Source organism: Crocuta crocuta, unplaced genomic scaffold, assembly GCF_008692635.1.
Source record: "Crocuta crocuta isolate KB4526 unplaced genomic scaffold, BGI_CrCroc_1.0 scaffold89, whole genome shotgun sequence".
NCBI lineage: Eukaryota > Metazoa > Chordata > Mammalia > Carnivora > Hyaenidae > Crocuta > Crocuta crocuta.
Window position 1 is genome coordinate 5,919,470 of NW_027551559.1, and position 12,429 is coordinate 5,931,898.

General features: G+C 50.4%; 1 protein-coding gene across 1 annotated transcript in view; it reads right to left on the reverse strand.

Moving 5' to 3' along the window:
- Positions 1–3,033: 3,033 nt before the first annotated feature.
- Positions 3,034–12,429, reverse strand: part of ADCY2 (adenylate cyclase 2) — a 201,634-nt gene continuing 192,238 nt past the window's right edge. Inside the window, exons 21-22 of the mRNA XM_077749455.1 lie at positions 8,507–8,631; positions 3,034–3,874 (exon numbers count right to left, since the gene is read on the reverse strand). Coding sequence (XP_077605581.1) covers positions 3,722–3,874; positions 8,507–8,631 — 278 coding nt within the window. The 3' untranslated portion in view covers positions 3,034–3,721. The remainder of the gene's footprint in view (positions 3,875–8,506; positions 8,632–12,429) is intronic.

The window sequence follows — 12,429 nt, forward strand, 5'->3', positions numbered from 1 at the left end:
AAAGTACTCTTTCTTCAGCTTTGACTGCCAAGCAACACAAGGCATCTCTATGAAATGCCTTCATCTGAACATGATTACAATAAATCGGTGTGAAACAAAATTATTTATGGTTCCTTTAGGTCAGATCCTACTCCCTTAACCTTCTACTTTCTACAAGGAGGGCCTGACTTGGACAAGGTTTCAAAAGACCTCATGTTTATTAGACATCAAGGGAAAATGAAATGTATTTCTGTTGGCTTCTTGACTTTGACAACTTAGAGCCAATGAGTGCCCGTCAGTCACTTCGTGGAAGAGGAACATCTGACTTCTCAAACTTCGCCGGTTCGGCAGCCTTTCTGGGAGAGCAGAGTGGATGCCGTCCTCAGGAAAACACGCAGAAGGGGGGACAGAGCAACATGAAGAATTCACAACCATGCAGGCATTTCTGGATGGACGTGTGAAACACCACAGGTGGAAGGGACCCACACGCAAGGTGTTTTCACGAGAGGGCTTTCTGCGAGACCTGAAGGTTCGGGACAGCTTGCAGCAGAGATGCTCGCTTGCGACCGAGGTCGCTGGGCCGACGGGGTGAACTGGCAGGCCTCTCATCTGCGTGGTTTGCTCACAGGACTATTTGTAGTTCCAGACCTGAGGAAGCCTTGACCAGGAGGCAGTCTTTCAGATTCAGGGAGCAGGCAGGCTTGCATTCTCTGCTTGGCGTGGACACTGATCCCTGGGAAACTCTGACCAAGCCAAGCCCCTGGACGTCTCTGCATGGGTTTCCTCATTTGTAAAGCACCAGGGGACTCAGGCTGGGGACCAGAATCAGCTGGACAACGTGTTATCTAAGCACAGAGCCTGTGTTGAGAGTCCCATGGCCAGGACCTCTGACTAACTCGGCAAGTCTGGGCTGGGGCCTGAAAATGAGGCGCTGCCGCCGCTGGCTGGGGACCACACTTTGAGATCTGCATGTGTGCGGACCTTTGCAAGGTAGACTCTGATAATGATGTGACATTTAAAAAGTGTACTGTTTGGGGGCCACCTGGGTGGCTCAGCTGGTTGAGCGTCCAACTTTGGCTCAGGTCATGATCTCACGGTTCCTGAGTTCAAGCCCCGCATCAGGTTCTGTGCTGACAGATGCTCTGTCTCCCCTGTCTTCACCTCTCACCTACTGTGCTCTCTCAAAAATAAATGAACATTAAAAAAAAAATGTACTGTTTGGTAAGCCTGGTAATACAGTTCTGGGGGAAAAACACAATTCTCCTTTTGAGTTCTTTCCACCAAATTCAGCATATTTTCGGGGGATGCGAAAAGCCAGGGTTAAGAGCGCTTGGCAAATCACCCAGCTATGGGTATCTGCTAGGGGGAGGCGACATGAAGTGCCCTGGGAGGGAGCTGCAGGCCCCAAGGGAGGAAGGGCCACAGGGCGTGGCTGCCGATCATTGTCACCAAGGACACAGGAGGCAGNGTGCGAAAAGCCAGGGTTAAGAGTGCTTGGCAAATCACCCAGCTATGGGTATCTGCTGGGGGGGGGAGGCGACATGAAGTGCCCTGGGAGGGAGCTGCAGGCCCCAAGGGAGGAAGGGCCACAGGGCGTGGCTGCCGATCATTGTCACCAAGGACACAGGAGGCAGGTCTGAAGTCAGGGACACCCCAGGGCCTCCCAGTCCACATTTCCGTGAGAGTGATGACAAACCTCCTTATACTACTTTTTTTCTTTCGGTCACCTTTCTGGAGAATTGCCAACGCTGAGTTGTAATTCTAGGATCAAGCCCTTCCTGACGGAGGTGGACCGTGGAAGAAGTCATGCTGTATTCCGCTTCGGCGATGAAGGCCAATTAGGGGTTTCGGAAGTGCTTTTATGTGAGTCTGAGCCCTGGCAGGGTGGTGCTGGCAAGAGATAGCGCTGGGCACCGGCCAGGCTGTCGCACGGTCATTAGCGCTTTCAATCAGACCTGATCCCGTAAGCTACCCGTGAGGAAACAGCCCCAAGAGAAATTAAGAGACACGTTCAAAGTCACACGGCCAGGAAACAGTCAGTCAGGAATCCTGCGAGGGCCCGGCGCTTCAGGTCTGAGCTGCCAGGAACCAGGTGCTCCTGGTGGGTGGGGGGTCCTCCACCTCTCACACACACCTGCCTTGAGCTGCAAACAGAAGCCAAGGGCGCCCAAGCAGGTGGCACGTGAAGCTTTGCTTTTGAACATCAGACCACACGCGGCTGCTCTATTTGCACCCTTTGGCAAAGTATGAGTTCTTTATGTGAAGAAAAAGCCTCGAAACTCTAGAGTCGGATTTACTAGAACAGAATTCCCCCCGTCTTCTCTCTTCAACAACATGTAATGTTGGCTCTGTGCCTCTTAAGCTCCTTAGACATAATAGGCATCTTGTGGGGCCTGGCAGCTCTTCCCAGTGAGTTCAAGTTATTGTGACTGCTGATGTACACAGTCAGTGCCCAATTATTACCCTGCAGCCTGTGTCTGATGGCTCTACCAAACTATTAACGTAGACCAGAGTATATGGGCAGAGAGGGCACAGCTGCTGATAGAGAGTCCTTTTTCTATTCAAATATTTTCCCCAGGGGCACCTGGGTGCTCCGTCGGTTAAGTGTATGACTCTTGATTTCAGCTCAGGTCGTGATCTCGTGGTTGGCGAGTTTGAGCCCCACGTCGGGCTCCGTGCTTACAGTGCTGAACCTGCTTGGGATTCTCTCTTTCCCTTTCTGCCCCTCCCCTGCCTGCATTCTCTCCTTCCCTCTCTCTCTCTTTCTCTCAATAATTAAGTAAGTAAGTAAATAAATAAATAAAACACCACTATTTTTCTCAGAGAATATTCCCTAGAGATACCACAGGGCATTCTGAACATTTCCAGAGAGTGGAAAAATCAAGTATGTGCCTCACAAGCCTCGTCCTGATCTGAATTACTCAAGAGTCTCCCAATTGCTGCCTCTGGGGCGCTCTTTGTGAAACAACCATCAGTCAGGAGAACGGAACATAAGCCTCGATTCTGGAGCAAACCGCGGGAGAAGCAAGGGGGGAAAAGATACGGACTCTAAACCAAAGTACATAAAACTTTTAATGAATCAACCTTACAAAAGACAATGGCATCAAAACATTGGACATGTTGGTACAAAACTGGTCCTAGGTCATGAGAACTAATTCTGGTGATGGAGGGCTACCCGCTGCTGGCACGAGACACAACAGAGCAAGGCGACAGGCCCACGGACCCCGCGGGGGCCCATGGACAGCCACTGGTTATGAAACACGTTGGGCGAACACAGTCAAATTCCATGTGGGGCGACAGAATCAACTCATTCACAAATACTGTGTGTTGTAATATCGGACTAGCAGATGCGGTTGGCGAGCTACCATATTTTCCAGAAAAAAAAAAAAAAAGAAAAACAAAACATGCACTGGAAGATAATATACACCCCCTAGTTTTATTGCCTTAAGAATTTTTGTTTATTTCACCTCTGTCATCTTTGTAAATTCTCTGAACGCATTTCTCCTCTAAGACACACTCCTTTACCTTCTGCTTAGGAGTAAGCACAGTGCAAGTGGCAGAGCGATCTTGGGACACATCAGCCACCAAACGGTATGCCACCAGGTCAGAGGAACGAGTCTGAAAAGGCTCCATGGGACAGAACAGAGCACGCACACCAAAAACGAGAAACAAAGCTTGCAGTCGGAAAGTGCATCGTACCTTCCTGAAAATACAGTCTTCTTGCCGAAGTGAAGGCAACCCTTCAAGAAGCCAAGTTGCTCTGGGAAAGTGACCTTGACATTTCTGTGTTTACAAAGTACGTCTTCAGCTCCCCCTTGCCTTTCACGTTGATTATTCCCCGACATGTGCACGTGTACCCCAGCGTCTGAAGGATGAGGCTTGTCTCCTCGGTGACCTAGAAGCACGTGGGCAGATGAAGAAGTGGTCAGTGCCTACGTAACACGGCCTCCAGAAGCTCGCCTGACCACAAAGATCAGAAGCCCAAAGACATTCATGTTCTCTGACCCTTTCATTCTACTCCTGAGACATTAGAAGCAGAAAGAACCATGCAGGAGAAGAAAAGCGTTTTAAGGACAACATGTCATTTCACGCTGCAATGGTGACAGGCTCTAAACCACCTGAAAGGTCAAGTGATCTCCGTGGCGGAGTAAACCATGATGCTGGCATGATCCATATCGCGGCGGAGACCAGGAAACACGCAGGATCTGTTCACCCCCCACCGGAAAAATGAAGCCCAGACCCACGCTACGATTTCAACTACGTGAAGATGATGTATCCACATATAAGAGACCTGGAAAGGGGCGCCTGGGTGGCTCAGCTGGCTAAGCGTCCAACTCTTGGTATCGGCTCAGGTCACGATCTCATGGTTCATGGGATTGAGCCCCGCGTCAGATTCTGTGCTGACAGTGAGGAGCCTGCTTGGGATTCTCTCTCTCCCCCTCTCTCTGTCCCTACCCTGCTTCCTCCCTCTCTCTCTCAAAATCAATAAACTAAAAAAAGAGAGAGAAAGACCCGGAAAAAGAAAGTGAATCGAAATATACTGTAGTGGGATTTTACAAGTTGTCATGAATGTCATTTCACAAAATCATAAATGTGAGTACCGGATTTAATTCACCTGGGAGAAGACACCGTGAGGCGCACCGCCGGCTCCTGCAAGCGGCCCCACACTTCAGCGGATGCTCAAGAATAAAACGAAGAAGACGAGGGTCTGCGCCAGCCTTGACATGGGCGTGACCTGCCGAGTCAGGTCTCGAGAGCTTGGTCCCTTCCCAGAGCGGACACAGAGCGTGCCCGGGGCCGGGTCCCTCCCTTGCCGCCTGTCCCTGTGATTCCTGCTGCTTGGCCTCCACTACACAGTGGCGCCGGTCCCGTCGGGTCAGAGGGCAGGGACCTTTCCGGGTAGCACAGCTCCTCTCTCGTAGTGGGGATAGGTCGTACCGAGTCCTGTCGCCTGTCAGCCCGAGCCTGCACTGTGCCATCCTGGGGAGCCGTGTCTGGGGGGGTTGACAGCTCACGGCTGCCCGGCAGCATCCGTCTGCCTGAGTGCCGGCAAAGCCTCTTGCTGAAGACGCTTTCTTGAGCACAGAAGGGTGAGGTGAGAACGGACTAGGCCAACAGCTTCAGAAGTGAGGGCAGACCCCGTGTCAGGGACACGGTCCCAGCCAGGCCTCCCAGGAGGTATCTGGGTTTTGAGTAGAGAGAGAGGAGCTGTTTTTTCTGGAACCCCCTGGGAATGTTGCTCTGAAAACATGGGAAAAAGCAAAAGAGGGGGAGGAGGGGGAGGAGGGGAGGGGGAGGGGGAGGGGGAGGGATTTCCTCCCACATCATCAGAGGATGAACATGGCACCTGTGGGGCCCCGGCCACCTTGGGCGTGTGGGTGACACACACGTGCTGGGCAGGCTTGTGGACGGCACAGCTACGCTGTCACATGATTTTACTTTTGGAGTGGCTGCTACCGGGGGGACCATGTAGTGGTGGGGGCAGCGGCCGCGACAGTGAGCCAGCCCCCTTGGGCTTGGCGTCAAGGGCAGACACTGCCATGCAGCAGAGGCAGAAACAGGAAGGCTGTGCTTACGAGGACCCAGGAAAGCATCGAGGGGCCCCCAGCAGTGAGGCTGAAGTGTGCCGTATAAAGATCTCAGGGACAGGCTGTCGGAATGAGCTAGAGAAACCACTCTGTCTTCCTGTAATTTGACCCTATGACCCTCCCCTAGCACAGGGGCTGATGTGTGGGTCCTTGGGACCCTTGTGACCAGAGCAAGGAAAGAGGGTCATAGGTACCACATGCTCATGTCCTGTCCGTTGCTAGGTTGGGCCCAAGTCCGGGGGAAGGACGAGTGTAGCCAGGAGGTGAAGCTGGGGCACAGGAAGGACTTTGGATCCTGGGTAGGAACTGAAGGAATAGGGACAGAGCTGGGAAACTCCGATGACAGACAGGAGCTCATGAGAAGGGTTTGCAGGCATAATCAGTTAGAGAATTCCACAGGCATCCCACTTCCAACCTGGCACAGAAAACACACACATCTTGCAGTGCCTGGGTGGCTCAGTCGGTTCAGCGAATGACTTTGGCTCAGGTCATAATCTCATGGTTCATGGGTTCAAGCCCCGCATCGGGCTCTGTGCTGACGGCTGGCTCAGAGCCTGGAGCCTGTTTCAGATTCTGTGTCTCCCTCTCTCTCTGCCCCTCCCCTGCTCACACTGTCACTCTCTCAGAAATAAATAAAAAAAACATAAAAAAAAAGAAAACACACACATCGTTTGGGGCCTTGGGGGTTAATTCTGCAGTCAGGGGGTTCACTGGCATGGAGGATCACCACCGGCGTTTGTGAGCTATCCCTTGGAATTTGTAACCCCATCCACACAATCACCATAAGGAGCGGGGGCCGTCTCCCCGATGAACACCAGCCAGTACTCCTCCAAGTCCAGGGGCAGCCTAGCTGGGCGACCCGCGGGTTTTCCCCAGTGTTCCGTGAGCTCCCAGGCTAGAAAGCATGGTGGGAGTGGAATGCTCTTTAATCAAAGGAACCTGTTTGTTCTTCAGGCCCAGGAGGCGCTTCGAATGAACTCAGCATCATTCCGGACTTTTCCTGGTATCTTGTTCTGTTGCTTGCACGGAAGTAGAAATGCGAAGCTATTGGAGGGGAGATGACCACAGCCTCAGAAGGAATGTGCTGGACACACACCTCCCAGCGGCTGTACGGCAAGAACGCACGCAGATGAGCTTCTCTCCTGTTTCCTCCAGGCTCTGAGTGCACAGGGACCGGCTGGGGGGGATGGAGCGGGGAGGCTGCTCAGCCCTAAATCACCTGGAGTTTTATGAGGCCCAATATCCTCTTGGAGACGCACATAAGCTCAAACTCATTTTAAACCCTGACACTGACCTGCAGGGGATTTACAACCTCCAGGAGGGAGCGCTCTCCCCGACCAGCCTCTCTTAAATTGGTTTTGCTACGTATCCCAAGTGCTTGAAAACCACTTGGAGAGTCGTGAAGCGTGTTAAAGCCGCCATCTGTCTTCTGAATGTTCCAGGTGTGGGAAGGGGATCCTAGGTTGGCCTACAGGTTGGGAACGTGTGTCCTTGATAAAAGCACCCTCTTCCCGTGCCAAACAGAAGACCCCGCATTGTCTGGGACTGCTGCAGCATCCCTGGGCATTGAGAGCACCCAATGACATGCATGCAGGAAGCCCTCAAGGCCATGGTGCCATCAAGGCACGGGTCAACGAGGTGCCGAGATGGCAGACCATGCCTCCCGTGGTAGGCAGCTGGGCCATCCGTCTCCACACACCGTTTGTGCCCGCTGCTCCAGCCCCATTTCCGGCGAGAGCTTCGTCTGGATTGGCTCTCATGAGCACAACCAGCTGGCTCTCTACCCTGGGCAATGGCGGTCTGGCTGGGAGGCCCCAGACATTCCTCTTCTCCCCACGCCACCTACCATCTTTCCTCGTTCTGTTGCTCGGTTGCTAACTTTCGGCAACTGCTAATCATGTGGTGGGAAAAAGGGGAGCATACAGGTCCTGTTCCAAATAAAAATTAAGCTAGGCGATAGAAAGTTCACAGAAACGGAATCTTCTTGAATGGATCTGGTGGGGAGTGTGAAAAGTAAGCAGAAGTTTAATGAGAAACCCACTCTTGGGCTTCTAGAATTCTAAATCTCCGTCATAATGTTAGGAGGCAAGGTTACTCGAGGACACGGGCCAAGCCAAGGCACACGGAACAGGGACTTTTGGAATTCTCTGTAAATGACCAAAAAAAAAAAAAAAAAAAGCCCATTTTTTGTGTCCCACTGTTTTCACACAAATTTGCCACTTGGCAGGAATCTATCTTCTAGATGAAGTGTGGAATCTGGAGTGAAATGAGGAATCGCTGATGTTTGAGGGTGGGGCCAATAGAAAGTTCCGCAGAAACGCACGTGGGCACACATTCTTCTCATTAGGAGAAGTCAGTCTCTCCTTGTACGTGTCTGGTACTGTGCCCAAGCACCCTCCCCTGGGTGGATTCCAGTGCTTTCCAGTCATTCATGATATCCCAATCCCATGCTGGCCCGACTTGGCACTGCCATTTCATGTCACCCCGACTCTCATCCCTTGTCTTTCCCCAGTCGGCTCCTTTCTGCCTCCTTCCAATTCAGCCTCCGGGACAGGAAGTCTGGGGGTGCTGTCTGGTTTGGGTTGTACACTCCCTCTCCCTTGCAGAGCTCTTTTCACCGTGCTGGTGCCAGAAGATGAAAGAGGAGAGAAGGTTCCAGCCTTGACTTGATCCTCAGGTGTCAGACTGCAGTGTTGATTGTTGGCAACCACTGACTTTCTCCAACGCAGTCACCTTTACATTATTACATTTCTAAATCACTGTTAACAGTGACGATTCGTCTCAAGTTCAGGTGCGTTCATGGTGTTTCAAGGTTTTCTCAAGATTTAAGTAACTTCCAAGGTTCTTTGTTCTAATATTCCATCATCATTATGATGATGCTCATTGATGATTTCCGAGAGGACAGACCTCACCCATGATGACAGAGAAGCCTGAATTACCTGTATTTTGTCCAGCACGCCGGTGCTATCCATCCTGCTGGCCACGTTCACGGTGTTGCCCCAGATGTCGTACTGTGGCTTCTGAGCTCCAATCACACCGGCTATCACAGGTCCGTGGTTAATACCTGCCACACATCAGAACCAGGTTAACGAGACTCAAGCTACAGCGACTGTCTCACACAGCAAAGTTTCACAAGAATATTTCTGCACCATCAAAAAAAAAAAAAAGTATTTCTGCATCATCATCATGAAACCAACATTAGCTCAACTCACGGAATTCTAAAACAAAGAAAAATAATTGTTTCCTTTCTCGACCTTGATTCATGTAGATGTAACCATATCTCATTATTATTCCATAATAACATAAATTTGGTTATGCTTTAAAAAAAACAAACATTACATGGGGCGCCTGGGTGGCTTAGTCGGTTAAGCGTCCTACTTTCGNCCTAGAAATAAAACATTAAAAAAAAAAATCAAACATTATAATAGTTTTCTTATATTTTTAAGTTTTTAAAAAATGTTTGGGGCACCTGGGTGGCTTAGCTGGTTAAGCGACCAACTTCGGCTCAGGTCATGATCTCACAGTTCGTGGGTTTGAGCCCTGCATCAGGCTCTGTGCTGACAGCTTGAAGCCTGGAGCCTGCTTTGGATTTTCTATCTCCCTCTCTCTCTGCCCCTCCCCCACTCGGCTCTGTGTCTCTCACTCTCAAAAATAAACAAACATTAAAGAAATTAAAAAGTTAAAAAAAATGTTTGTTTTGGGTAGGGAGAGAGAAAGAGAGAGGGAAGGGGAGGGGGAGGGGCAGAGAAAAAGGCAGATAGGAGGATCCAGAGTGGGGCTTGAACTCATTGCAGGGCTCAAACTCATGAGCTGTGAGATCATGACCTGAGCCAAAGTGGCCCAAAAGAGGCACCCTGGCATCCCTATAATAGTTTTCTATGTTGCTATATAATCTTAGACAAGACATGATCACTGTTTTCTAGTAGTGCTGTGGTTGATGTTGATTTTGAAATCTACATCTTTCTGTTTTAAACAGCTACCCTGAGTGGATACACCGCATTTGCTGGCAGTTCTGCCACTGACGGACTTTTGGGTTCATGCCAACATCTTGCTCAGTCTGCCACTTGCCCCCACACCAGTGTGGCATTTTCTACCTGCTGTGCACTGTAAAAGTCTGGGGGTTCTCACAACAGCCCTGTGGGGTGGGTACTGTTAGCATCGCCTCTGGCTTCAGGCGAGAAAGCAGGGGAGGGCGCCATCAGACAGGCAGCAGATGGCAGCGGCAGCCGGCTCCGTGGCCCCTGCTGGTAAGGACGCAGCCACGAGCTTCCCGTGCACAAGGCTTCTTCCCACATTTCAGGTTGTTGCCTTTGATGTGTCCCAATGCCAAGTTTACTGAATTCCAGAGGAGCATGTTTGCGCCTTTGATTTGCATCGCTAAAGCACCTTCCAAAGGGCTCCCTCAACGGGCACTGTGCGAGTGAGGGAATCTACCCGTATCAACTTTAGAACAACAGAGCTAAGTATGGGCAAAGTAGAGATTTTGATGGAGTTCAGATTTGAGGAAATTCTCTTGGGGGAGGCTCCCAAGAGCCTCACATTTGGAAGGGTCCTGGGGTACACAGGCTCACCCCTGGGGAGCCGCCGTGACCCCCAGGCCATCTCCAGACAAGTGCAGGGATGTCTCTCAGGCTCTGTTGCTTGGATTCTGGACCCCCTTGAGCTGGGCTCCTTGCAGCTCTGCACCCTTCAGACTGAGGATCTCCTCACACACTGATTCCCCAGGGACAGCCATCCATAGGTGGCTGGGGAAACTCAGGAGGGGTCACTCTCCAGCCCAGCTGGCCCCCACCTTGCCCATGTGACTGCCCAGATAATCAGGCAGCCCAGCCCATCACTAACACAGGAGGCCATCGCTCTGACTGCCCTTTCTGTTACTGCAATCATAACCCCATCGTTATTAGGCGCTGACATGTGAGCTCAGTGTGAGCTTTCAGGCTGCCCGTGCCATCTCCTTAGAAGTCTGCTCAACTTCTCTAATCAGAGAGGCCCGGGATTCTCCCCCAACTCCGTGCACCGGGTAGAATGAGTCCTTGCCCCGGGATCTCAGTTCAGACACACAGACCCACAGTTATTCTGGCAGTGGTGCGGAGGAAGGCCACAGAGAGAGAAATGGAGATACTGACTTTGGCTGACTATCCCTCAGAGCTGAGTCCTCTCCTAGATCTAGAACCCCTGTCTCACTGCAGGAGTCAACCTGTGTTTATTAAAGAGGATGTTTCTGAGCCCCCTCTTCCCACTGCTGAGGTGCTTGGCCTACTACGGCTTGCTAGAGACCCGAGGCAAAGCTTCCTCTCTGCAACGAAGACGTAGGCAGGAAACAGTAGAAACGGCGTTCCACAAAATCTTTGAAGGTATGCACGAGGTGAGAAGGAAATTCTGCTTTGCTTTTGCAGAAGACTCAATAAACTCCACCCTGTGCTGCAGACACCCCAGATAATGCATTCCAGCCGCTGGCTGCTGGCCGGTGCCCTCAAGCCCCGTCTGCATCAGTTTTCCTCCCGGCTGCCGAGTCCGGCTTGGTCAGCGCCTGGCGGGGCGGCGGGGAAAGCCTGGGCTGATGACGCCTGGCACGGGGCTCAATCTCCACTTAGTGCAGGAACGTGCCCACATTCTAGTTCCCGCTAACTGATTCTGCAGCTTGACACGCAGAAGAGGAAGTTAAGAGTGAATTCAGCATTTCTTATTTGTATCATCTATTTTTTTTTTTTTTGAAGTATTACTCTTCCAACTTCCTACCATGAACTGCCACTGGATGGCACTATGTACCGGGGGCAGCGGGCAAGCAGACCCCCGAGAGAGAGGCCGAGGGGTGGGGAAAGGTAGCAGCAGAGCCTGTGAAACACTGAGCTTAGCCTTCCTCAGAAATCTAAAAGAGCTGCCACGTGGGTTGAGGGTATAGATGTTATTAGTTATTCAATAATCAGCACAAGGTAAACACTCAATAAATCCTTATTGAACAAGGTCTATTCAATTGCTCACATAAATTTGGAAACTACTGGTAAGGTCCAAAGCAAGAAAACTGTAATTTTGGGGGAAGTAAAGCATGTGACTAGCAAACAGTCGCCTCTATTTCATCTTGCAGTGAAAAGCAGTATTATTTTGGATTGAATATGCTTAATAATAGAGCAGATCATTTCACCATAGAATAGACATTTTTTTTTTTTTAACAAGGGTAGTTTGAAAGTTGGGGGGGCTCATTTTCTAAGCTGTCAAAACCATAAAGAAGCTCGAGCATCAAGGGGACACCTGCACGTTTGATGTGGTCACCAGTGGGGAGGGAAGCCTCCCAGCTGCCTGGCCCTTCTCACCTTGGTATAAGGTGACGCCCATTGTACACGGACGTGAGAAAAGTACAAAGCAAAATGTGTCCAGGCACTAACGATGAACAGAATATACAAGCAGTCAAGAGGCTACATTTTGCTCAAGAGATATATTCCTGGGTTTTAAAATTCAGAACGTAGGCAGAGCAAAGGAAGAAAATCGCTCTCGATTTATTGGGATTTTTTTTTTTAAGTTGAAATTTATATCCAAAAGAAGTGAAAAGCCATTCAGATGGAATTTATTAAAAAAGCTCCTCTTATGCAGACTTGCTTTCAGAAGCAGCAAAATGTGTTGCCAAGAGGAACATAAAATGGTCAAAGAAGCTCTTACCAATCATGAACGGCCATAACCACAAATATGCCAAGAGCCCTGTGCTAAGCTGAGCGTGTAAAGCGCACTTTTTATTTTTATAGACATTTGTAAAAGGCAGGTAAGCACAAAACGTGCTCATGAAGCAGCTTAAAGTCAGGGAAGACTTTCTAGAAAGTTCACATTTTTAAAAATATTTGTGAGACAGAAATCTTCAAATTCTAAAGAC